Here is a 24,349-nt window from a genome sequence, read left to right as displayed (position 1 = left end):
TTCCAGATGATTGCCTAGTGGTTTTGTACCAACTATGCTCTGCTACTGCTGCTAAGTCGCTTTACTCGTGTCCTACTCTGTGCAACCCCATAGATGGCAGCCCATGAGGCTCTCCCGTCCCTGGGATTCTCCAGGCAAGAACACTGGAGTCGGTTGCCATTTCCTTCTCCAATGCATGAAAGTGAAAAGCGAAAGGGAAGTCGCTCAGTCGTGTCCAACACTTAGCGACCCCATGGACTGCATACTCTAGGCTGATGCATTTCAGAAATGAATTGATCTTAGGATGAATTTGTTTTGTGGATTTACGTACTGGATGTGCTTTACCTCTCTGCATTGAGGGGAGACATTACTCAAGAAAGTTTGGAAAATAAGACTTACACTTGAAAGGGGGTAATTTCAGTATATTCCTTCTTATAGAAAGGGGCTCTTATGACCCAACAAAATCATATAACAGAAAGCTGCTGCTGCTGCTAAGTCGCTTCAGTCGTGTCTGACTCTGTGCAACCCCATAGATGGCAGCCCACCAGGCTCCCCCATCCCTGGGACTCTCCAGGCAAGAACACTGGAGTGGGTTGCCATTTCCCTCTCCAATGCATGAAAGTGAAAAGTGAAAGTGAAGTCGCTCAGTCATGTCTGACTCTTAGTGACCCCATGGACTGCAGCCCACCAGGCTCCTCTGTCCATGGGATTTTCCAGGCAAGAGTACTGGAGTGGTGCCATTGCCTTCTCCGATAACAGAAAGCAATACACCCTACTCAAAATTTCACATTAAGCTCTGTTGTTACAGTGATAGTTTTTTTCTCTGAGAAAAGTTGTCATCTCAGAAATTGAAATGAAAATGGTGTTTGAGCTTGGTACTTGAGACTCAAGCCAACTTATAAACTCAGAGCATTAGAAAAAAAATTCCATAGGCCTGTCTTCTCCCCAAATCACATCAATTCAAATAAATTTTCAAACTCTCTCCTACTGGCTTGGACTCAGGTAGAGATACATTTCAGCCTGCTACAGGTAGAATGGAAAATGATTTTAAATCAACAATAAATAAATACTAGAAGCCCTTGCTTTTGTTGCTCTGTTTCTCTTTTTCTTTTGATGGCTGATTTTCAGTCTTTTCCCAGTTTCTTTCTTTGCTCCAGCCAGCCTCAGAAAATACTTCACCATGAGAGCAGTTTCTATATGTGTTCCTCTTCTTGCCCAAATAGTACATCGAAATGAATCTTAATAGTTTAGCAAAATTGAATTTAGCTTCCCTAGACCATAACAGTTAGTATTACTCCATTGTGAGCATATCTGGATTGTAATTAAGAAAATTCAACATTACCACTGACACTGAATTGCTCTGGGAAAATGCCTAATTTACATACAGCTATGCTAGTTTGGTATCTTCCACATCTGGTGAGTTGTGAAGGAAGTTGTGACTATGCATGCAAATTGGAGACACACACAACGAGGACAGAAAACCACTCTCAGGACTGTCTGTATGTCAATTGAATTTCTGAATTTGAATGCCAAATAAAAGGTCGCTCTTTGACGAATGTGAATATTTAGTAGTTGGTGGATAGAAATGGCAGGGTCTGGCCTAGGCACGCGTATCTGCATTCATTCATTCATTCAGGTAGTCCACATATTTATTAAATACCTTCAGTTTTACTTAGGATTGTATTAGCTGGTGAGTAATAGAATCCCCAACTGTAATAGCTGGAATAATAGGAATTGATTTTTCTTGGATAACAAGAAGTCCAGAGGCTTGGATTGTTGACGTTGATTTAATGACATAAGTGCCAGCCTTGCAGCCATTTTCCTGAACGTTCCTTGGTGAGAGCCACTGAAGTTGCAGCTGTCATTTTAATATTCAAGACAGGAAGTGGCGGGTGAGGGGGCAGGTAAGGAGCAGGTTAGCAGTGAACTTTGTAGAACTGGGGTCTAGGATGGCCTCAGCCACAGTCTGATGGTCGGCAGGCTAATTACTCCAGGAGGGCATCAGATCGGAGAGCTCTTCTCAGCTCACGTGACCTTTCATCATGGTCAGCTCAGCATTCCAGAGGGCAGCAAGCCCCAAGCAAGCAAAAGTACTTTTGATCTTCTTCCTGTCATGTTTGCTAACTTCTAATTAGCTAAACAAAACACATGGCCACACCCAGACAAAAGGAGTGAGGAAATAGACTTCATTCACTTTCTGATCCAAGGAGAGGTGAAGTCACATTTTAAAGGGTGGACATAGAAGAAGAGGAAGACTGTGCAGCCATTTCTACAATCAAAATGAAAAAGTAGGATAACCTGACACAAAATAATGAATACAAAAAAATAAAAATGAATCAGAATTACTAAATTCAAGAAGACTCTTCAAACCACCATGGAAACCATAGTCGTCCCCACCTCCTCCAGAGACCTGTAGCCCTCAGATGGGGAAGTACTTTTCTGGCTTCTAGGTATTGCTGTTGAATTTTAGGAACACATTACCTCCTGCTTCCAATGTAGGTAAACTTAGAGGTTTTCACAGAGAAGGCAACGGCAAACCACTCCAGTACTCTTCCCTGGAAACTCCCATGGACAGAGGAGCCTGGTAGGCTGCAGTCCATGGGGTCGCTAAGAGTCAGACACTACTGAGCGACTTCACTTTCATTTTTCACTTTCATGCATTGGAGAAGGAAATGGCAACCCACTCCAGTGTTCTTGCCTGGAGAATCCCAGGGACAGAGGAGCCTAGTGGGCTGCCGTCTATGGGGTCACACAGAGTCGGACACGACTGAAGCGACTTAGCAGCAGCAGCAGCAGAAGTTTTCAATTTAGCATGAAGAGTAAGGATGTGTGGCTTGAGGCAGTAGAACTATCATTCTGAACTTTTTGCAGCTGGGTGCATCGAAAACATTGCCACATTTATATTGTTGGCTTTCTTTGATTTTCTAGCTTTCCTTTTACCATCATGAACATGAAAAGTTGCAAACTGTCAATGTTGTGAATTTACCCATACATGTGGTAATTTCTAAAGGCTAATTCTGGTAGTTTAAATAAAGTTGTTTGATATTTCAGGCATTAGCTATTTAAAAATAAGGACCTTATATCATTTTTCATTTGCTCATCTACCTAAAACTCATCGAAAAGCTTTGACAACACTTTTATGTCACTCAGACTGCCTGTATTGAATGATGATAAGCATAGAGCAGATAGTCTATAGTTATTTTCTGATAAATGAAGCTGATCTTTTCCAAACTATCCCAACGATTCCACCAAATTGACCATCCTAGTTGTAGGGCAGTATATAAGAAAACATAAATAAAGCACCAATTGTTATTTTGCATTTCTCAAGGGATTGGTGAATGAAGGCATATGCCGAAAAGATATTGCACAGTTCTTGCTGAATTATAAAAATAACCAGTTATCAAAATATTTTGCCATTTCAAACACATACACACAAATAAAATTAGCTTCAAGAGCACTCTGTGATCAGGGTTTACACGTCTCATCCTCACATGAAAGTTGGGTTATGTTTTCTGAAGTTAAATTAATTATAATAAGTCAGAAGGCATCAAAGTCTTCCCCAGAGACTGTGTGGGCATGGTAGCATCACAGCGTGTTTTTGTCTCATTTTATCAAACATTTATGAGACAGGCGTATAAAGCACTGACTGCCATAAGCTCTTCATCCAAGCTTCAGCTCAGCTCAGCTCAGCTCAGTCGTGTCTGACTCTTTGCAACCCCATGAATTGCAGCGCACCAGGCTTCCCTGTCCATCACCAACTCCCGGAGTTCACCCAAACTCATGTCCATTGAGTCGGTGATGCCATCCAGCCATTTCATCCTGTCGTCCCCTTCTCCCCCTGCCCCAATCTCTCTCAGCATCAGAATCTTTTCCAGTGAGTCAACTCTTCACATGAGATGGCCAAAGTACTGGAGTTTCAGCTTCAGCATCATTCCCTCCAAAGAAATCCCAGGGCTGATCTCCTTCAGAATGGACTGGTTGGATCTCCTTGCAGTCCAAGGGACTCTCAAGAGTCTTCTCCAGCACCACAGTTTAAAAGCATCAATTCTTCAGTGCTCAGCTTCAGTCCTCCCCAAATTTCCATGCTCTCTTGTAATTCAACCAACCACACATAACATCCTAATGAAATAAGAGAAACAATGTTTCCCATTCAATTCCCCAGGATTTGGCTTCTAAGGCAATGGGTAAAGTCATGTTTGAGACACTTCTCTCTAGCTTACTATCAATTTGCAAAGATCTGAAGAGGCCTAAGAGGTTCCAGGTGTCCTGTTCTCTCTCCCTTGTCTGAAGTCTCCCTCAGTGCCAAGAACATCTCACTGGGAGTTTGAACTTGCCTTTAATCTAATCCATTTAGAAAATGACTCACAGTTTATTGAATAAAATCAAGTAAAATTGATACCTTTTCATTAGGCTGACAAAGTCTTTTCTACTGCTGGCATCTGAAATATGTTTTCTATTTAAATTTTATTTATATCAATCTTCTCTAGTGGGAGCAAAATTAAAATGAAAGGCCTTACAATCAGTGTGCAACTTTCCCATTACAGCTCAGACAGCAGGCACTGGTTTTGCAAAGGATCTTGATGCCAAGAATTTTATGGGAGTAATTTAATATTTGAGATCGCTTACAAACTGGAACCAACCAAAGTGATAGTTTTGTATGTCAATAACTGTAAAAGTGATTACCTTACCTATGAAAAGGAAAAAATGGTACTTAACTAATATTATTTGATTCTATTAAATCTGTAGCCAGTCTAGAAAATAAACTATATTATATAGTCTAATAATAACCTTTAAAGTTACCTTTTCAAATTGAGAAATAAATATAATCCCTCCAAGGAGCAGTTTCTCATGTTGTAAGAACAAAGAGCTAGCACCCAAAAGGTATACAGATGTATAAGTGTCTTGAAAGTTGCTTGTAAATATCACTTTAAAATCTGATTTCCCTTTTGATTTAAAATGCAGAACCATTGTGGAGTTCCTCTTTATACCCACATCAATGTTAACCCCTCTTCCCATTTATTGCCATGAATGTAAACGGATTGAATTTACAATCCACAGGGACATAGAATTTCAGAAGGACAGTATAAGCACTTGTTCTGTTCAGAAAGAGCAAGATTTTCCACACCAGGTTAGCTAAGCCTGAGCAATCTATGTGCAGTAGCCACATACTATCCACTAGGGACCTCCAAGAGATATCAGTGCACACTAAGGACTCCAGCATAGTAGTTTTGGTTTTGTTTGGGCCTTAGTGCCTTCACTATGCCATTGTCTTTATTCTGTGACAGCCCTCTCAGTCGGATTTCTTCAGGGAGGAATTATTCACAAATAAATTGAGACCTTATTATTGTATTAAGTCACTCTTTTGATAGTCAAGCTGGACTATGAAAGTTGGCAGTTAGCTGGGCTCACTAGGTAAGCAATATGTTTCTGTACCCCTCAAAAGACAGACAAAATCCATAATTCACTGAAATCATTAACAATGCAAACAAGTATTGGTGTAGCTGTGCAGAGAAATGGGTACTTTCGATGGGAAATACCAATTAGTATCAAGTTTCTGGGGGGCTTATTGATGATATATATCACAAACACCAAAATGAAGTCACTCAGTCATGTCCAACTCTTTGAGACCCCATGGACTGTAGCCTGCCAGGCTCCTCTGTCCATCAGATTTTCCAATCAAGGATACTGGAGTGGGTTGCCATTTCCTTCTCCAGGGGATCTTCCTGACCTAGAGATCGAACTTGAGTCTCCTGCACTCCTGGCAGACTCTTTACCATCTTAGCCACCAGGGAAGCCCAAGCACCAAACTTTTTTTTTTTTTTTTAACCTTTTGACTCAGAAATTCCACTCCTTGGAATTCATGCTAGAGAAATAAATACGTTACAAAGATGTATGTGCAAGGTCATTCATATAAGCATCCTTTCTAATAGCAACTAACCAAAAAAAAAAAAAAAGACAACTTTCCAATAATAGGGGATTGGTTAAATCAGTTATACAGCCCTCCTATGGGACATTATGCAGGCATTAAGATAATGATGCCTCTTACTTAATAATAGGCATGGGGGAATGTTTATGATTTAGTGTTTAGGTTTTAAAGAAGTGTACAGACCATGCGTGTGGTATGATATGATATATGTTTGCATGTATGTGTTGGTAAATACATTTATTGAAGCAATTTAAATATATATGTTAACCACCTACTATGTGCTAGCACTGTTCTAGCCATTCAGAAATACAAAGTCCAAACCTTCATGGAGCTTACCATCAGGTGGGAGGAAAAGAGAAGTATTGGGTCAATAACATATTCTGTAAATTTGGGTAGTAGTATGTGCTATGAAAAAAAGCAAAGCAGAATATGAGGGGAAGTGGCAAGGTAAGAGAGTATGAATTAGTTTAGATAAGTTATCCAAAAAAGGCCACTTAGGGAACAAAGAATTGAAATTAGGCCTGGTTAATGTCAATTCTCGGAGAAGGCAATGGCAACCCACTCCAGTGCTCTTGCCTGGAAACTCCCATGGACGGAGGAGCCTGGTAGGCTGCAGTCCATGGGGTCGCAAAGAGTTGGACACGACTGAGTGACTTCACTTTCACTTTTCACTTTCATGCATTGGAGAAGGAAATGGCAACCCACTCCAGTGTTCTCGCCTGGAGAATCCCAGGGACGAGGGAGCCTGGTGGGCTGCTGTCTACGGGGTCGCACAGAGTCGGACACAACTGAAGCGACTTAGCTGCAGCAGCAGCAATGTCAGTTCTGGAGAAGGAATGGTAACCCACTCCAGTATTCTTGTCTGGAGAATTCCGTGGACAGAGGAGCCTCCTGGGCTGCTGTCCATGGGGTCTCACACAGTCAGACATGACTGAACCGACTTAGCATGCATGCGTGCTTTGGAGAAGGAAATGGCAACCCACTCCAGTATTCTTGCCTGGAGAATCCCAGGGACTGAGGAGCCTGATGGGCTGCTGTCTATGGGGTCGCACAGAGTCGGACACGAGTAAAGCGACTTAGCAGCAGCAGCAGCAACAATGTCAATTCTGGGAGAACATAGCCCAGACAGATGATTAGCCACATAAAAAGAGAGAGAGAGAGAGCTTTACAAGTGTGCAGAAGAGCTAGAGGGGCAGAGAGATGGTAACAAAATGGGGGGGAGATGGGTGGAGATAGGGATGGTGGAAAATATGGGTTGGGAGATAGGAAGAGCCAGGTGATGTGGATCTTTGAAAGCCATTGTAAGGAGTTTAGGATTTACTCTCTGTAATGGGAACTGTTGGATTAAAGAGATGAATGATAGGAAATTATTTGCATTTTTAAACATCATTTTGGATGCTATGTCATGAATACTCAGAGGGAAAGTCTAGGAAAAACATACCGAAATGGAGCAGTTTATCTCTGCCTAATGCAATTAGGTTTATGTTCCTTTTTCTAATTATCTGTACTTTGAATTCTAGAAAAGAATATTTATTACTTTTAAAATTAAGGAGGGGAAAATGTAAAGTTTTCTACTGTTGGAAAAAATAACAAAATTTCACTTCCTATTTACTGTAAACTTCAGAGTTAGTCTATAACGTAAAATGTTAAATTTGAGAATACGAGAAATGTACAATAGGATTTTTTGTCTAATAACTGATTCTTTGTGTTCTTTCTTAAGCATATATTTTAAATTATGTGCTTACATAAGTGCAATATATATATATATATGTGAATTAAGTTCAAAAACAAAAGCATCAGTTTAAGGAAAGCAAGACCAACATCCAGTGTTTGAATTATAAGTGGATGTGCGAATAGAGTTGTCATGTATTAAGAGCACGAAATAAGCCAGAGACTCCAGTCCTGGTGTCCAGACCACAAAGAAGGATATTACTGCTGACAGGAATTAGGAGTGCTCCCTTAAACTGGCAAAGGGTCTGAGAATTCTCTTACCAAGCAGACAGCTTTTTTTTTTTTCCCCCTAAAGCAGTAGGGATGATACCCTTGCATCCTGATAAGACAGCCCATGACAAGTACAATACTTCTTTGTGTTTTATCTTAAAATTCAGGTAAAGTTAACCTTTTATCTCATAAGAAATGTACTTATTTGCTTCCGTATGAAGATACTTTGGTGATTACTTGGTGGTTAGATTACATCCTTGGTGAGGGACTTCTTTCCTGCCATCATGCTGACACTCTAAATCAGATCCATTTAGTTTCCCTTAAAGCACATCATATTTTTCTACATATCACTATTTGTAAACACATGTTGCCCCATCATTACATACAGTGTTTATTTCCTACAAGAGATTGTGTGCCACTTCGGGGTAGAAACCATGTCTCTTTTATGTCCAGCACAATACTTAATGAATAGTTTTCAAATGAATAAAAGATAACTTTTTTCTTCAAATACCTTCAAGGAAAACTATTACTCAAGGAGACTGTACCACATTTATCTTGTGGCTTTAAGTATGGCCCATTTCACAATCCACATCCTCACCTCTACCCTCACCAGGATAAAACTGCCTCAGTTTTAAAAGCACTAGAATAGAATTAGTAGAAGAGAAGTAATGCTTATCAATTCTATCATCAGCTATTAATTCTGTGTATGTCTCTGAAATATATTATAGATCCTATAAAGTAGTACAGTCTAATCAGTACAGTAAAAAAGCAAATATATGTCTCCCAAAACTGGGATAAACTTCCACTGAAAAAGGCACTCACTCTCTGTAAAGATAATTCCATGAATGCATACATAGCTGGCTAGAGGACAGATGGATAAATAATAGTAATAATTTCCCCTGTGTTGAGCATTAAGCTTATTAGGTATTGTGCTAAGTATCTTATTTCATCTAAAATTCACAATTACAGTGGTGATTTTTATTAACTCCATTTATAACTCAGGAACCTGAGACTTGAACCAAAGAGCTTTCAGAAGCCATTCTACCAATAAGTGATGGAGTTAAGGTTCAAACCTGGGTCGCTCTATCACCCACCCAAGAGTTTAGAGTCTTAACCATTCCCCAGTCCCTCCAAACTGGATCCAATTCTTAAATGTGAGCTTATAAGAAAGAGGGAGCTTAGAATATCTACAGACAATGTAATTCAGTACCCTTAATTTTCCATTTCCTTTGATAAAGACAATCACACACAGGGAGTCACTGCAGGTCTTTTGAAAAAGAGCCTCGTAACAGCTGTTCCAACAACCTGCGCAAAAATGGAGGCTGGAGAGCTGTCCCATTCTTCTAATGGAATCCCAGCCATTGCTTTAAATTGCGTGACAGGTTGCACAAAAATGAGCCTGGAAATTTGTCATGATTGATGTACTTATAACCTACTTCTGGGAACATGAATGCAATCATATGTTCAATCATTTAATTTATGCTCAAACTCTCATAAGTCATAGAAGCGAGCTGAGAGTTTGGCATAATATTGAAGAACAATGGTGTAGTTGCTAACTTTGTGAAGAATTGCCTTTTCTTTTTGGGGATGATTTTATTCTCTTGAGTACTAAAATGACACTGCTGCTGATGATAATAATAGCTAATATTTATTAAACATTTGCTGAATGCTAGACAATACTAAGTGCTTGGGATGAATTTCTCATGTGATCCTCACAATCCTTTGAAATAGTCACTATTTTTTCTTTCCCTTTTTTTGTTTCATTGTTTTATTCATTCATTTATGAGTGAATGGACCTGTCTTAAGCTACTGTATCCCTTTCAAAGATGAATGTAATATGATCTGTGCCCTCAAGGAATTCACTATCTAGTGAGTAGAGGGAGTATGCAGGCATGAGAACTGTTTGCTGTCGCTGTTGAGTTGCTAAGTCATGCCCTACTCTTTGTGACCCCATGGACTGTAGCCTGCTAGGCTCCTCTGTCTATGGGATTTCCCAGGCAAGAAGACTGGAATGGGTTGCCATTTCTTTCTCCAAGGGATCCTCCCAATCCAGGAATTGAACCCGGGTCTCCTGTTTGGCAGGCGAATTCTTTACCCTTATACCACCAGAGAAGCCCCTGGCACATAAGCTAATAATTAGTGTCCAGTGTGGTTAGGATTACAATTAACATGGTTGAGATACTGGCAATTGTATTTCCCCCAACTGTTCCTAATATCACTTTCCACTCTTCCGTGTTTCACAATTCTAGAGCAGGCAACCAAAACTCAAGACCTGTCGCTTCTCTGTCTGAATGCAGTGGTGCTTACCTGGCATTTCAGGTGCTTGCTTCTTCCTTCTTGCATCTTGCATATCACTGCCAAATTCATCTTCCCCCAGTCACTCCTATAAATAGGTCCTCCCTTTGCTTGGAAAATTAAGAATCCTCAATGACTTACCTTTCCTTAAAAAATAAGTTAATGACAAAACGATTTTTTTTAAGCTCAGGCTCCTTGCTTTAAGAAACTTCTACAATCTTACTAAGAGTTTCTATTTTCCTACTACTCCTAATCGTGAGGCTGCTGTTCTAGTACCTCATCATATTTACTACTGGAGGAGCAATTTTTGTTCATTTATTTCTCTTTACCATAATTCATGCTAAAATACCAATAGTGTTCATATTGAAAAACCCTGAGCCAAGCTGTAGGCTCTCAGGGTAGGGACTATGTCATGTTCATTATTTTATTACTCTCAGCAAATCAGGGAGCTTTGACTATGCAAAGTACCCAATAAACATTTGCTGAACCACAACTCAAACATTATCTGCTGAAATGATTTTTTAAAAAGGACAATTGTTAGACAGTATTTTTTAATATATATTAAACCCATTGCTTATTATATCCCATTCTATTTTCATGGGAAAATTCCTCACAGTGAACAACAACCGAAAAATTTTTTTTAAAATGGGATTTCTGCTCCATTTACAATTTATCACCAAAAGATGGATTCACTCTCCTTTTATAGTCTGTCTTCTGCTTGATAGCAATAGGACCTGGTATAAGGGCGAAATCAAGACTCATGATTAAAGTGGCCTTAGTGATTTTAAGAATCTCTCAAGGAAAGATGAACATTCTTGAAAAAGTTGAAGATCAGATATTTTCCTGAACATGGCACATTCATAGAATCTCAGAATCCCAGGGTTAAAAGGGACTTTTAAGATTCTTTTTCACAATCACCACACATAAGAGAGAGTTGGGTTTTGCAGCTGATATTTAATTAATTCAGTTCTTCTAAGAGAGAAAAGTTCTTAGAGCAGTTAGACATCTACCTCATAAGTTTCTTATAGATTCATAAAGTGTTCACTAGTGGGAATTTCTCTTAAAATGCTATGACAAATGAAATGAAGCAACATGTAGCTGAGACTAGGAAGAAACGAGTGTGATCAACTGTTCCTTCCCAAATTATTTTTTAAGTTAATTCTGCAAAAAGCTGAATGTTTTTGTTTTCTGCAAGTGTTCAGGTTGATACAAAATTTATTTTCAATAATAATAGAGCAGAGAGAATTCATTCATCCACTCTTAAGTCAATACATGTTTTTCTTAGAGAACTATGATTTTTAAACTCACAACTAAAATGAGTTAGCATTATCATGGTGGAAAACATGGGTTTTTATGGTCAAGCAGACCTGAATTCTTGTGTAAATTTCTGAACTCTACCTGTATAAGCTTCGGAAAGTTACTTAAACTTTCTGGGCCTTATTTTTTTTCATCTAAAAAAACAAATGGTCTCATGATATCTACTTCATAGGATTGCTTTGAAGAATGAAATAATACATTTAAAAGTATCTAACATAGAGACACACAAGAAGTATTCAGAAATGTCAGTTATCATTTGTATTATTGAACTGACCATTATAATGCAAGGTATCTTAGAATTATTTATATTTACAGTTTTATTATTATACTTACCTCTGTAAGAAAAATCATTAAAAAATAAACTAGCATTAATATTAGCTCATTTTATTAAATCCAATTGTTCATTCCTTGTCCAATATTCAGAAGGTTTTCAGTAGCTTCCAAATTGGAGAAGAGAAGGTAATTTTTAAATCCTTTCTTTGTGAATTCTTTAAAAGATATTTCAGGGAATGTGAGTTCATAAAAAAGGGGGGGGATGAGAAACTATATTTTGACCTAGGCCATAAAATAATAGGTATTAAAATGACTGTGTAATGCATAAAGCAGAAACAACACAGGTCTAATAGCATCTTTAGAAAAGCTATCCTGGAAAAATGAACTAGATTCTAAAAAGCCGGAGGGAATACCAAGTCATCAAACTCCATGTAGGAGAAGCAACTGTAATATGAATTTTTCGAGACCATCGGCAGATCTGGGACATTTTTATTCTTAAAAAGCTTTTTCTCTTTCCCTCCATGCTGGTGAGTCTTTATAAACTTGAATTAAAAGTGATACTCAGGATTTGAGGTGCATTGCTTTTCCTACAGCCTACATGTTCATTCGGGAGATATTAATGCTTGAGAGAAAGGGGAGAAGCTGCTTTGTTAGCTTGCAACAAAGTAGGTCAGCTGTGAGAGGGCAAAGAGCAGCCTGAAGAAGACGGAACGGGGTCCTTTAGAAAGAGGCAAAGATACTAACGGCTGACCTTACCAGCAGTTGTTCATTATCTGTGAGCCTCTGTGAATGAAGGGGGACAGATGCTAAATCTAAGACCTTTGGGAAAGGCAGTTTCCCCTCCAAGCAAAGATCATAGGGTCTCTGTTCTTGGTGGTTGAGATGCAGGGCACAATTCTGAAATATTAGGTGGGCTTTAAGGGGACAAGCACGGCAAGTGTCATTGGCTTGTGTGCGACCGAACTTAAGCCAGAAGGGAGCCTCAACTTGGAAGCTCTTGAGAAGCACTGCCAAACACTGACTTGTATCTTATGTTCCTGAAAGCTTTGCTGTTTGGTTTTATTCCCCTTCAACTCAACATATGCTTTTCTTGCTTCCAAAATATATGCTTCTCTATTTAGTATTGACAACCTATTAGTTCACACAAATAAGGCCTCTTAATTTATAACAAGATTCTTCTTCTACTCCACATCCTGATACTGAACGCTACTATTAAAAAGAAAATCATTCAAAGCATTCATAATCATTTTGGACCCTCTAGAATAGTGATCCCCACCATTGTGGTACCTGGGACTGATTTTGCGGAAGACAGCTTTTCCACGGACTGGGTGTGGGGGGATCTTTCAGGATGATTCAAGAGCATTACATTTATTGTGCCTTTTGTGTTAGTCGCTCAGTCGTGTCTGACTCTTTGCAGCCCTATGGACTGTAGCCCGCCAGGCTCCTTCCATGGAATTCTCCAGGCAAGAATACTGGAATGAGTTGCCATTCCCTTCTCCAGATCTTCCCAACCCAGGAATTGAACCTGATTCTCATGCCTTGCAGACAGGTACTTTACTGTCTGAGCCACCTGGGAAGCCCTTTGTGCACTTTATTTCCAATGTAATGCCACTGCTGATCTGAAGGTGAAACAGGTCCATGGTCCAGAGGCTGGAGACCCTTGCTGTAGAGGATTTGTGTTTTCTGTTTTTAGTCTGAGTTTTTCAAAAATATCACCTTGTTTTGCATATGGATAGAACAATACGCAAGATTTTTACTTCCTCTGCTTGCTCTGTCCAATGGAGTTGTGTTTTCTGTGATTTGGTCTAGTCTACATGTAAGGTGTATATCAAATGTAGGCAAAGTTATCCTTGAAAAAAAATCTTTATTTGACCATAGAGTAGACATGATTTTGCATATGTAATCCTGCAGAATAATTTTTGTTCAAAGGGAAGTTTGAGGAAGACTGAATTCTAAAGGAGGGGAAGTCTGAAATAAGAAAAGTGTGGAAGAGGGAAACTTAAATGCAGATAAATGGATATTTAAGCCATTCTGCTTCTGCGGTAGCAGTCTGATCTCTCTAGGGTATGCTGGATGGATAGAGAATTTTAATGTGTTCCTGCTTCCCTACACCATGAACCCCATTTCATTTTAACATTAATGCCCTGTGATGTTAAGAGATGTCCTGTGATTTCTTTGTTTTGTTTTGTTTTTTAATTTAAATTTATTTATTTTAATTGGAGGCTAATTACTTTCCAATATTGTATTGGTTTTGCCATACATCAACATGAATCCACTACGGGTGTACATGTGTTCCCCATCCTGAACCCCCCTCTCACCTCCCTCCCCGTACCATCCCTCTGAGTCATCCCAGTGTACCAGCTCCATGCATCCTGTACCCTGCATCGAACCTAGACTGGCAATTCTTATATGATATTATACATATTTCAATGCCATTCTCCCAAATCATTCCCCCCTCCCTCTCCCACAGAGTCCAAAATACTGTCCTATACATCTGTGTCTCTTTTGCTATCTCGCATACAGGGTTATTGTTACCATCTTTCTAAATTCCATATATATGTGTTAGTATACTCTATTGGTGTTTTTCTTTCTGGCTTACTTCACTCTGTATAATCGGCTCCAGTTTCATCTACCTCATTAGAACTGATTCAAATGTATTCTTTTTAACGGCTGAGTAATACTCCATTGTGTTTATGTACCACAGCTTTCTTATCCATTCATCTGCTGATGGACATCTAGGTTGCTTCCATGTCCTGGCTATTATAAACAGTGCTGCGATGAACATTGGGGTACATGTGTCTCTTTCAATTCTGGTTTCCTCGGTGTGCATGCCCAGCAGTGGGATTGCTGGGTCATATGGCAGTTCTATTTTCAGTTTTTTAAGGAATCTCCACACTGTTCTCCATAGTGGCTGTACTAGTTTGCATTCCCACCAACAGTGTAAGAGGATTCCCTTTTCTCCACACCCTCTCCAGCATTTATTGCTTGTAGACTTTTGGATCGCAGCCATTCTGACTGGCATGAAATGGTACCTCATTGTGGTTTTGATTTGCATTTCTCTGATAATGAGTGATGTTGAGCATCTTTTCATGTGTTTGTTAGCCGTCTGTATGTCTTCTTCGGAGAAATGTCTATTTAGTTCTTTGGCCCGTTTTTTTGATTGGGTCGTTTATTTTTCTGGAATTGAGAAACTATAAGCAAGGTGAAAAGACAGCCTTCAGAATGGGAGAAAATAATAGCAAATGAAGCTACTGACAAACAACTAATCTCAAAAATATACAAGCAACTCCTGCAGCTCAATTCTTTGTTGTTTTGAGACAAAACATCATGGTAGAGACAACGTGGGAATGTGAGGGATTGAAAAGTGACTTTTTTTTTTTGGATAAAGACCTAGTGTTCCAGTTCAGTGTAAAGACAGCCATTTGGAAAGTATCACAAAAGAAACACTCACAGATATCTTAAGGATTTTTCATGAAAAAGCTAGGTGAATTTGGTAAAAAATAAAAATAAAAAAAACCAATGTCTTGAGGATCCTCAGAAATGACCAATGCTTAGGCAGAAATCATTTTAACTCAAGATATTAAAGCTCTGGGGCTGCTTGATTTGTACTGAGTGAATCCAGTCTCTAGTTTTATAAAATCTCATTATCCAAAAAAGTGTGTTATAAATCCAGCCACTAAATTCATTGCCAGCTTCCTAATGTGGTCCTCCTCGGTGTCACCCTAAAAAGTAGAGCTGTTTTATCTGAGGCTCAGGTTTTAAAATTTCCACTCATATCACCTCAAACACATTGAAAGGAAACACACTGAAAGCTCACATCAAATACACTTTTGACTGTAAACAAATAATTTCCTTTATTGTGACTCTTGGTTTTAATTTCTCAGGCTTTCTTTTGTATTTTCCATCAGTTCATTTTTTTCTTTTTTTCAGTGGGCCTTTGAAATTCTCAAAGGCCCTAGGCTGAGAGATAAACCCTAATGCTGGGGGTGAATAAACTGGCCTTTCTGAAAAAGAACAGCTCGGTCAGTCATTCTAAAGAACATTTAGTCCTTTTGTCCCTCACACTGAAAAGAAAGTACCAAAGTCTTGATCTACAAAGCAAACGCAGAAGTTTCTCTAACAAGTAAATGCCCCCATTCTTCATATTTTCATCATACAAGGAGATTCTGGACAAAATGTAGCTTGATGAAACCAGATGGCATCATTATATTTGCATTTGAAGATGTTTTAAGTTAAAATCTTACTCTTCTTAATAGTGTTCTTAGCCAATCATGAAAGGTTAAAAAGGACCTAATGTGTCTCATAGAACATTAACATCTATAGAAGGACACAGTCTCATGCCAGATTGGATGAATTGCAACAAACTTGTTTCCTGTCTTTGCACAGCCTCCATTGTGATTGGGAAATGGTGGTGTGAGATGGAGCCTTGTCTAGAAGGAGAAGAGTGTAAGACACTCCCTGATAATTCTGGATGGATGTGTGCTACAGGCAATAAAATCAAGACCACAAGAGTAAGTTTTTTGTTTTTTGTTTTCCCAAATGTCTCATGCATGTTACAAACTGTACTGTTTGCCTTTGGGTTGTATAAAGAGCACCCAGAGAAGCTTTGAACAGGAGAGAAAGAAGCCTTTTCCCCAGCAGAAACTATTTTTGATGGTTCAGATCAGTGTCCATCCATCAAAGAGAAGTTAGAGATTGAACTTGACTTCTCCATACTGAGCAGTTTAGTGTGTCTGTTATGGACTCATAAACAAAGCTAGGCTGCCATCGCCAAAGGGAAGAGGGGCAGTGAGGCGGGTATTTGGATAATGCATTGGACATCTATGGTGCTCAGAATAGATAATAAAATAAGATCTTACCTAATTCATCCAGATGGTTTTCTAAAAAGCTCTGCATTTAAGTACTGCTATTTTCTAAAGGTTGTTTAAAGGAATTTTTGATGCCCTTTTAGGGAAATGAAAGATTTCTCTGATGTGAATAATTGTTCTTTGCTTTGTGTGGTTGAAACAGGAATTGGCTTCAAAATATGTAATGATGTGTATGAGGCTACCCAGCCCATCAGAACTGGTGTCATGAGGCTGGAAAAGGTTAGAGAAGCCAGTCTAGGCCAGTTGTTGACTCTGTAGTTACTGGTTCATAAGAAAGTTTGGAAGTTCTAATGGGGGTACCGAGGGGGGTCCTTTAGGGTGTGTAAGACAGTAACTATTCACTATACAAAACTCTATTAGTACAAAAGTCTATTTGTATTTTAACAGTCAGCATGGTGATATGTACATGAACCATGAGAATATCAGCCCTGTTATGTGTGAATATGTTGCAAGTACTGGGTACTTTTTAAAGCAAGCTCCACTAGTTAAAATTCCAATATGTTGAACTTGTAAGTTTCCAAAAGAATGATCCAAATTTCAAAGGGCATATCTGATTCCAGCCCCTCAATCATGAGTCTTAACCTGGTCTTTCTTCTCAGAATTTTCATTTCAAAAAATAAAATTGGTTCTTGCATTTTTGTGATACAGAAAACATAACACTTTATGAAACTTTTTATAAGTGAAGGCTCTGTTTTTCTAGTTTAGTTGCCTATGCTGACCACGTTAGCCAGTAAATGGCTCTACGTCCCTGGCTTGCAGCCAGAAGGCTTGTCAAAATCATCCTATCTTGTTAACCTACAAATTGAAGGTGCCAAGAAGTTCAATCTGGACTATTGTATTTCATTTCAGTGCAACATCTACAGAAGAGAGTGTTTAAAACTGAACCTAGTTTGTGCTAATACCCCAGAAGTCATCTTAATTAGCTGGTCTAGAGTATGGATTTTTTTGGTTTCCCTTTGGCTACATTTTTCATGAAGATGATTTTACCAGATAATTTGAAGCTACCCTTGCAAGTTAGTTTTAAGCTACTCTGCATTTTAGCCAGTATGGTTGGAAATCAATAGCCGTTGTTTTGAACATGTTGTTGACATACTCTCTGCCAAATCTCCATTCCCTATTCCAAGTGATAACCAATCACCCTTCATTGATGGTAATCCTTGTTCTCATAGTACTTTCAGACTTAAAACTCCTTAAAGAACAATAATGCAAGTCAAAATATTTCAGAATTTAGATATGTAAAGTTCCAAGAGTACCAATGAGAAGATTCTTTGGCTGACAGAAAATAAAACAGAGAAATTTAATGCTACTTATTTGTGACTCGTGTCACTTTCTTTTATTTGGCTTTCATAGAGTATATTTTTAAACCATCATGCTTGCGGTAATACATCCTAGACATTCTTCTGAATCACCAAAGTATGGTGTGTGGAATCTGATCATGGTAACAGAGTCAAGTACACATTGTGTTCACTATGCCATAGGTGGGCTGAACGCAATCCAAATAGTTGAACAGTACAAGAGAAATAAATCACCCTTACAGGCAGTTTAAAAGCAGAAGATGTACCTGTTTCTGATGTGTACATCTGTTTCAGGCAAGGAAATAAGAGGGTCCTCTATAGCCATGTGTGTGGCATGTCAGTCAACTAAGAATTCTCAAGTCTCTCTTTAGAGAAGGAAAAAGAAGGCAGTAGAGAAAGCTGAATGTTTCAGACCTTACGAAAACTCAAACACTGCAGTTGACATATTTTCTTCCCCCTTCTTTACAAAGACATTCATGAAATAAACACTTTTAAACACAAAAGCCACAAGTTAAGTCCAAATGATATACACAGGCGCTCCATCCCATATAAATGGTTAACACTAGTCCTTAGATCATATGCTCTAAAAAATAGGTTTTATATGAATTTTTCTAGTATCCCTAGTAATTTAACTTTTAAAAGTTTAAGTCACAGATGTATTTTAATTAGGAATCATATGTTTTCGTTGTCCTTTAAGAAGTAATCTTTAGGGTAAAAAATTCAAGACCTTATTAAAGTGAAAGGAAGAATAAAGAAAATCACCTCTTTTTGTTGTATGGGTAACATTGGTTCAAAGAGTTCTTTAAGAAAAAAACAGAAGCAGAAAACTGAAGAAACATACTCAGACTGCTAATGGCAACTGTAAATTTCCTGCAAACTTATTTTTTAAAAGGAGATTCAGTGTAAAGAAATCTGGTGGAAAGATTCCTGGGACTTCAGGCTTTCTCCCTACATTTTTTTTTTTTTCATATAAACTCCCTATTGTGTGAGTTACTTCCCAACTAATCATCCTAAGCCAAAATTCTCAGCATTTTTTGAAATGTCAATAAACAAAAGATGGTTCAAAGTGTGCTTTAATTTAAATTTTTAGAATGCTCATTTTTTAAGGAAGATGGAGAGTAGAAATTCAGTGTTTCATTTAACCCACCAGATACCACAGAATATAGACTAGCCAGGGTAACAGGCCACAATCTGAAGGAAAATCTTGAGGAAATTGGATCTGGGTGCAATAAAACTCAGAAGGAAGGAGAAAAGATAAGTGGAATCAAGCAGAGGCTTCCCCTTCAGGAGACTTGGCAGAATAAATCATAGGGAAAGAGGAAACTTCCTGAATGCCACGCTATGGAGAGAAAGTAATCACACTTGAGAGGTGCTCCAAAAACTTTGCATGGGCACAGTAAGATAGATGCCTTCTGAGGAGAAGCTTGGTGCATCTGGGTGAAGCTTCTTAGCTAAACTTTAACACTGTTCCTGCTTGATCATAGCTTGCATTGTTTTATCAAATTGCTTTGTTAGGAATTTGGAGCAAGACTAAACTACCTAAATATTGGCTAGAGATTTTCTTCCTATAGTTTTAGATATCCATTAGTTTATCCCTTTTCTTTAAACTGATATATGAAAAACGTAAGTTGACTAAATTTTACCCCTGTTCCTCCTTGATCATGGCTTCAGTTTTGTGTTTTTTTTTTTTTTTAATTACATTGCTTTGTAGGTAGTTTGTAGCAAGACTAACCTGCCTAAATATTGACTAGAGATTTTTTTCCTATGGTTGTGGATACCCATTGGTTTATCTCTTTTCTTTAAGCTGATGGAGGAAAAGCATAAGTGTGAAAGGTGAAGAGGCTATAGTCTATGTATTCAGGAAAGAATCTACTACCTTGTGTATTCAGGAATAATGACTTAATTCAGAAAGCTAGACTTCCCCTTTGAGGAAATAAGTTGTCTGACAATGCTGTAATAATTTATGTGTAGAAAGTGAACAGTGGTTGATTGCGGACAGGAAGAGGAAGGGAATAAAATGAGGACAAATCCAAAATCACTCGGGAAGGAAAATTAGTAGATTAAAATACCAAAACGTAATCTGGTTTTATATCTGGGCAAATATCCAGCAATTTCTTGGATTTCCTTCATCCAAGTATGTTAATGTCCTTCACATTAGTGAGGAGATCAACAGTTAGTGTACACTGTAAAGTCTCATTCCCTAAAAGAGTAAGTTACAGACCTCAGATTGCAACCTAACCCCTCAGATTATACACCTAACCACAATAGCCATCTTTTCAGATGTGATATGCCCTGTGACTCACCTAGTGCAATTCACCAGAGTCATTTGTCCACAGCCTCCTGGCCTTATCCTCCTAATGGCTTTGCATATCTCCACCCACTGTAATCACCCCAATGTTTTGTTTTGTTTTTTTAATATAACTGAGGAGTAAAATACCAGCTTTGACATATTCCAGCTTCTTCACTCCAAATTCCACCAGGCATGAAAGGTTCTGAGAGTCTTGACAGTCTTGATCTCATCTGTTCGTTTTGCAAGAGATGCCTTTGAGAGAGAGAGAGAGAGAGAGAAATGAAGGGGAAAGAGGGGAGGCTGGAGTGGGAGTGGTATTTAGAGACTGCAGGAAGAGTAAACTATCTTCTTAAAGAATAAACTGCTATCAAAATTGCCACAAATGATCCAAGTGTGCTCATTCATTTCTTTAACTAATAAATAGTATTAAACCTCTATTCTCTAAAGTTAAAGTCTTGGGAATGTGATGATGGTCATGACATGGCCCCTGGTCTTCCACGAAGGATAGAGCCTAAAGTCGGGTGGGATGGGGAGAGAGAGAGGGTCATTACACATTTTTTTTTTAAAGGCAATTCCAGATTAGTTTTGGAAATGTCTCTTTCTCCTTCCTTTTGGTGGAAAAGAAGACAGTGAAAAATGTCATAAACACCACTGGACTATAAGAAACCAAAGTTTGAAAGTATCTGTTATTTGTACGGAAAGAGTAAAAAAATAAATCTGTGAAGTTTTCTTATACATTCTGCCCCTGGCCCAACCAACTTTTGAATGCAAGCATGTATTACCATTCCTACCTAACCCTGAAAGCTTTAAATGGACTTCACTCCTGGACTCAGAATACTCAGTTTCTAAAACTATAAAGAATTAAGAGATGATGGAGAAAACTGTTTTAAGTCCTAGAACTCTAGAATAGAACCTTCAACTTTATTAGAACCATCATCATGCTCTAAACCAGTGATTCTTCATGCATGCATCCTTCTGAATTTGAGTCTTTGGGACCATTATTTGAATGGATTGAATGACATCAGCAGTTATAGAAGTATGCCATTGATTGCCCTTGAAAACTATATCATTGTTTGAGTGGAACAGTTTCTCGCCTTGCAAAGGTCTCTTAAATTCCTCAACAAGTGTGATCCAACCTTGGCAATAACTTCACCTTGTGCCACCCCTCTGCATCTTACGAGCGACCAACATGACAAGGCTAATGAATTTCCTTCTCATGACATTCTCATCAGACAGACATAGGAATAACTACATAATTTACAGAAAGAGTCCAGTACAGAATGAAAACACAAAACCCCTTTTTAAATATTACTAAGAATTTCAAGATGGCAGTTGCAGGTCATTAAACCAAGTGTGAGGTCCTTTTCGGCACAGGGCTCCCCACAGTTACGTAGGTTGCATACCGATGCTCGCAGTCTTTCTTAACCATTGCTCCAAGAGTCTGTGTCCTCACTTGTGGCAAAAATTAGTGAATTGATAAAATATGGTGGCCTGTGCATGTGCTTTGATCACTGTTTGAAAACTACTGCTCTAGGCTTGAACATTTTTTATTTCAGTGCGCTTGAAAGAAGCAACATCCTAAAAATTCATGGTGTCCTTAATTTTCCTCCTAATCATCTTTCTTTGTGCCTTCTTTTCCTTCTTCTCTTCCTGAAATTTCTTTCTTTCTCTCTTTGCTTTCAGATTCACCCAAGAACCTAACGGAAGCATTTGTTATAGTAATAGAGGAAAATCAACTCTGCGGAAAATACATTTTAAAAAGTTAAAACATCTTATACATTAGAAGCCAAATGGATTTCTTATTTGCACTTTGACTGATTACCAGATAAACACAGTGCTTTTACTGTGTATCACAGAGTATCCTAGAGGGAGAAGACCTGAAGTTTTGACGGTACCATGGAAAGTGGGTTAAGAAAAAAAAATGGGTTTTCTCAATGCAAATTTTTTGGGATTACGAAGAACGATCAACTGTCTTCTCATTTGGATCTATAGTTACTTTGTACCACTTGAAATACATGTATATACATAATATTTTGAAATATTATATATTCTCTTCAAGAAATGAACTGTACCACAGTTTGAGATGGCTGGTGTGCGTCTTTGAGTTTTGGATGTTTTGTTTTGTTTTCTTGTCATTTCTTTTGCTATCGGCAAGGAAAACATGTGCCCTTTTGAGAGGTGGGCATGGCACTGACACTGGAAGGCCAGCTACAGGTGGACCCCTGGAATCTGAGGCATCAAAACAACACCGAGGCAAGAGCTCCCTTCTGTTTCTACAGATGGTCCGAGGAAGCACATCATCCTGACTTGTTGTTTTCTATCCTGTACAATATTAGCATGCAAGCTTGGCTTACATAACCATACTTTATATTCAATTGATATATAATACCGTTCTAACCTCTTCCAGGAAAATATTTTTAGAACTACTAGCTTTTCCACAGATAAAGAAAAACAAGGATTCTTGAGGGAGCCACTCCACCATGCTGTTAAGACTCCGACAGAGTGATGGTCAAATATGGATCCCGGTATTGAGTTCTGTAAATACAGTGTCTTAAGGCTTTGTATAGCTATCCTAAACTGCAGAAATGTCCTCTGATTAAATCCAAAGTTTGACATCATTAATAACATAGTGCTGTAGCAACAAGTCTTATCATGGCACCTCTTTCTACATTTGATTTGATTTTTCCAAGAGTATTCAGAGATCTCTTCTGGTGAGATGGAAAGACTGTTAAAGCAGTTAGGTTTCAGAATGATCTGTGTGACCAAATGTTGGACAGCCCTATTAAAGTGGTAAATAACTTCTTTCTAAATCACTGTGTCCTCTTCCTTTGCCATTTATTTTCCCTCAATCAGAGTTAGCCAAATCCAGAGAACATTCATGTAGTGACATATAGTCCACAAGAATTATTTGCACAAGGTCATTGCTGCCATCATAACCAATATTTCCAACTCTAATAATCTGAAAACTAGAAATTCATTACTAGAAATTCAGTGTCCTCAGCCAGCAAGATGAAATGTCAAATCCTATTATTGGGCTTCCAAAGTGATCACCTGGATGATACATATAGGGCTCAGCCCCCCAAAGATCAATTTGTGTCCATCTTGTTTTTTTAGAGTTACTTAGCTGACAATTTTAAGAAAGACTATCTACTTAAATTCTTGTTTAAGTAGATATGTTAGCACTCCGGTAGAGCATAATATTACTGTACATTCCTGTTACTTATCAGATCATACTGCAAGTGTGTTTTTTCCCTCCAAAGTCTTTTCTCCAGAATATGTGTTATTAGGGCCTATTACCAGATCAGTGGCACAGTGGGTCTCCTAGAGTGGATTTTTCAGTTAACCTTTGGGTAAAATCCAGAGGCTCTTTCATCTCTTCTAATGTACCTTGAAATCTGATTGAATATATAAATACTCTAGCTAGGTGGATTTGTTCTGCATCTTCAATGCCTATAGAAGCATCCAAAAATGGAAATGGAAACCTTATTGCAAAATCTGAGCATCCTAAACACTTTAACAAATATTTTCTAGGAGGTAGCATAAATTCATATCAACAATTCAGACTTGCTTGAATTTTGTGGTCCATATCCATGTACCATGTAATATGTTACAAATTGATTTCATCTATAAATTTCAGAGGTGAAAACTGAAGTCATAAATCCAAAGATTTATCTAGAACAGTACATCCCAAAATGTGGAGCAAGAGACTTCTATAATCAAATATATTAGGGAAATTTTTTTCAACAAAATAAAGTAGAAGTATTTAAAGGGATTCTCAGAGCCTTTAAAACATCAAAAGATACTGTGTGTCCTCAAGAAAGACTAAAACGGGGGAGTAAAGTAAAAGGCTTCCAGAATCCAAGCATGCTGAGTGGTCCTTGACTAATGGAGCACTCATTTGCTGACTAATAGAAGCTGCAAGAAATTATTTCTTTGTGAGGATAAATTTACTGCATTGTCATGTCTTCAGTTTTTCTAGAGAACCAGACGTCTGGATTTTTTTTTTTGTTTTTAGAAGTCTGGATTTTTACATACAGTCTTCTAACATTCTTAAATAAGATGAACCAAAATGAGACTATTTCCATTAAAAAACTCTGCAAGACTTATTACTGCCCAAAATATTTGACCATGTGGCCTTTTCCATAAGATTAGTATTTTCTGAAAT

The 24,349-nt window shown here is 38.3% G+C and overlaps 1 protein-coding gene across 3 annotated transcripts in view; it reads left to right on the top strand.

The window, feature by feature from the left end:
- The window catches only part of TAFA1 (TAFA chemokine like family member 1), a 900,385-nt gene extending 877,391 nt beyond the window's left edge, over positions 1-22,994 (top strand). For all 3 annotated transcript variants that reach the window (XM_069561846.1, XM_069561844.1, XM_069561845.1), the window contains exons 7-8: positions 16,118-16,242; positions 21,868-22,994. In XM_069561846.1, coding sequence (XP_069417947.1) covers positions 16,118-16,242; positions 21,868-21,885 — 143 coding nt within the window. In that variant the 3' untranslated portion in view covers positions 21,886-22,994. The remainder of the gene's footprint in view (positions 1-16,117; positions 16,243-21,867) is intronic.
- Positions 22,995-24,349: the final 1,355 nt, after the last annotated feature.

Source organism: Ovis canadensis, chromosome 19 (genome assembly GCF_042477335.2).
Source record: "Ovis canadensis isolate MfBH-ARS-UI-01 breed Bighorn chromosome 19, ARS-UI_OviCan_v2, whole genome shotgun sequence".
NCBI lineage: Eukaryota > Metazoa > Chordata > Mammalia > Artiodactyla > Bovidae > Ovis > Ovis canadensis.
This window is presented reverse-complemented; position numbering and strand designations above follow the sequence as displayed.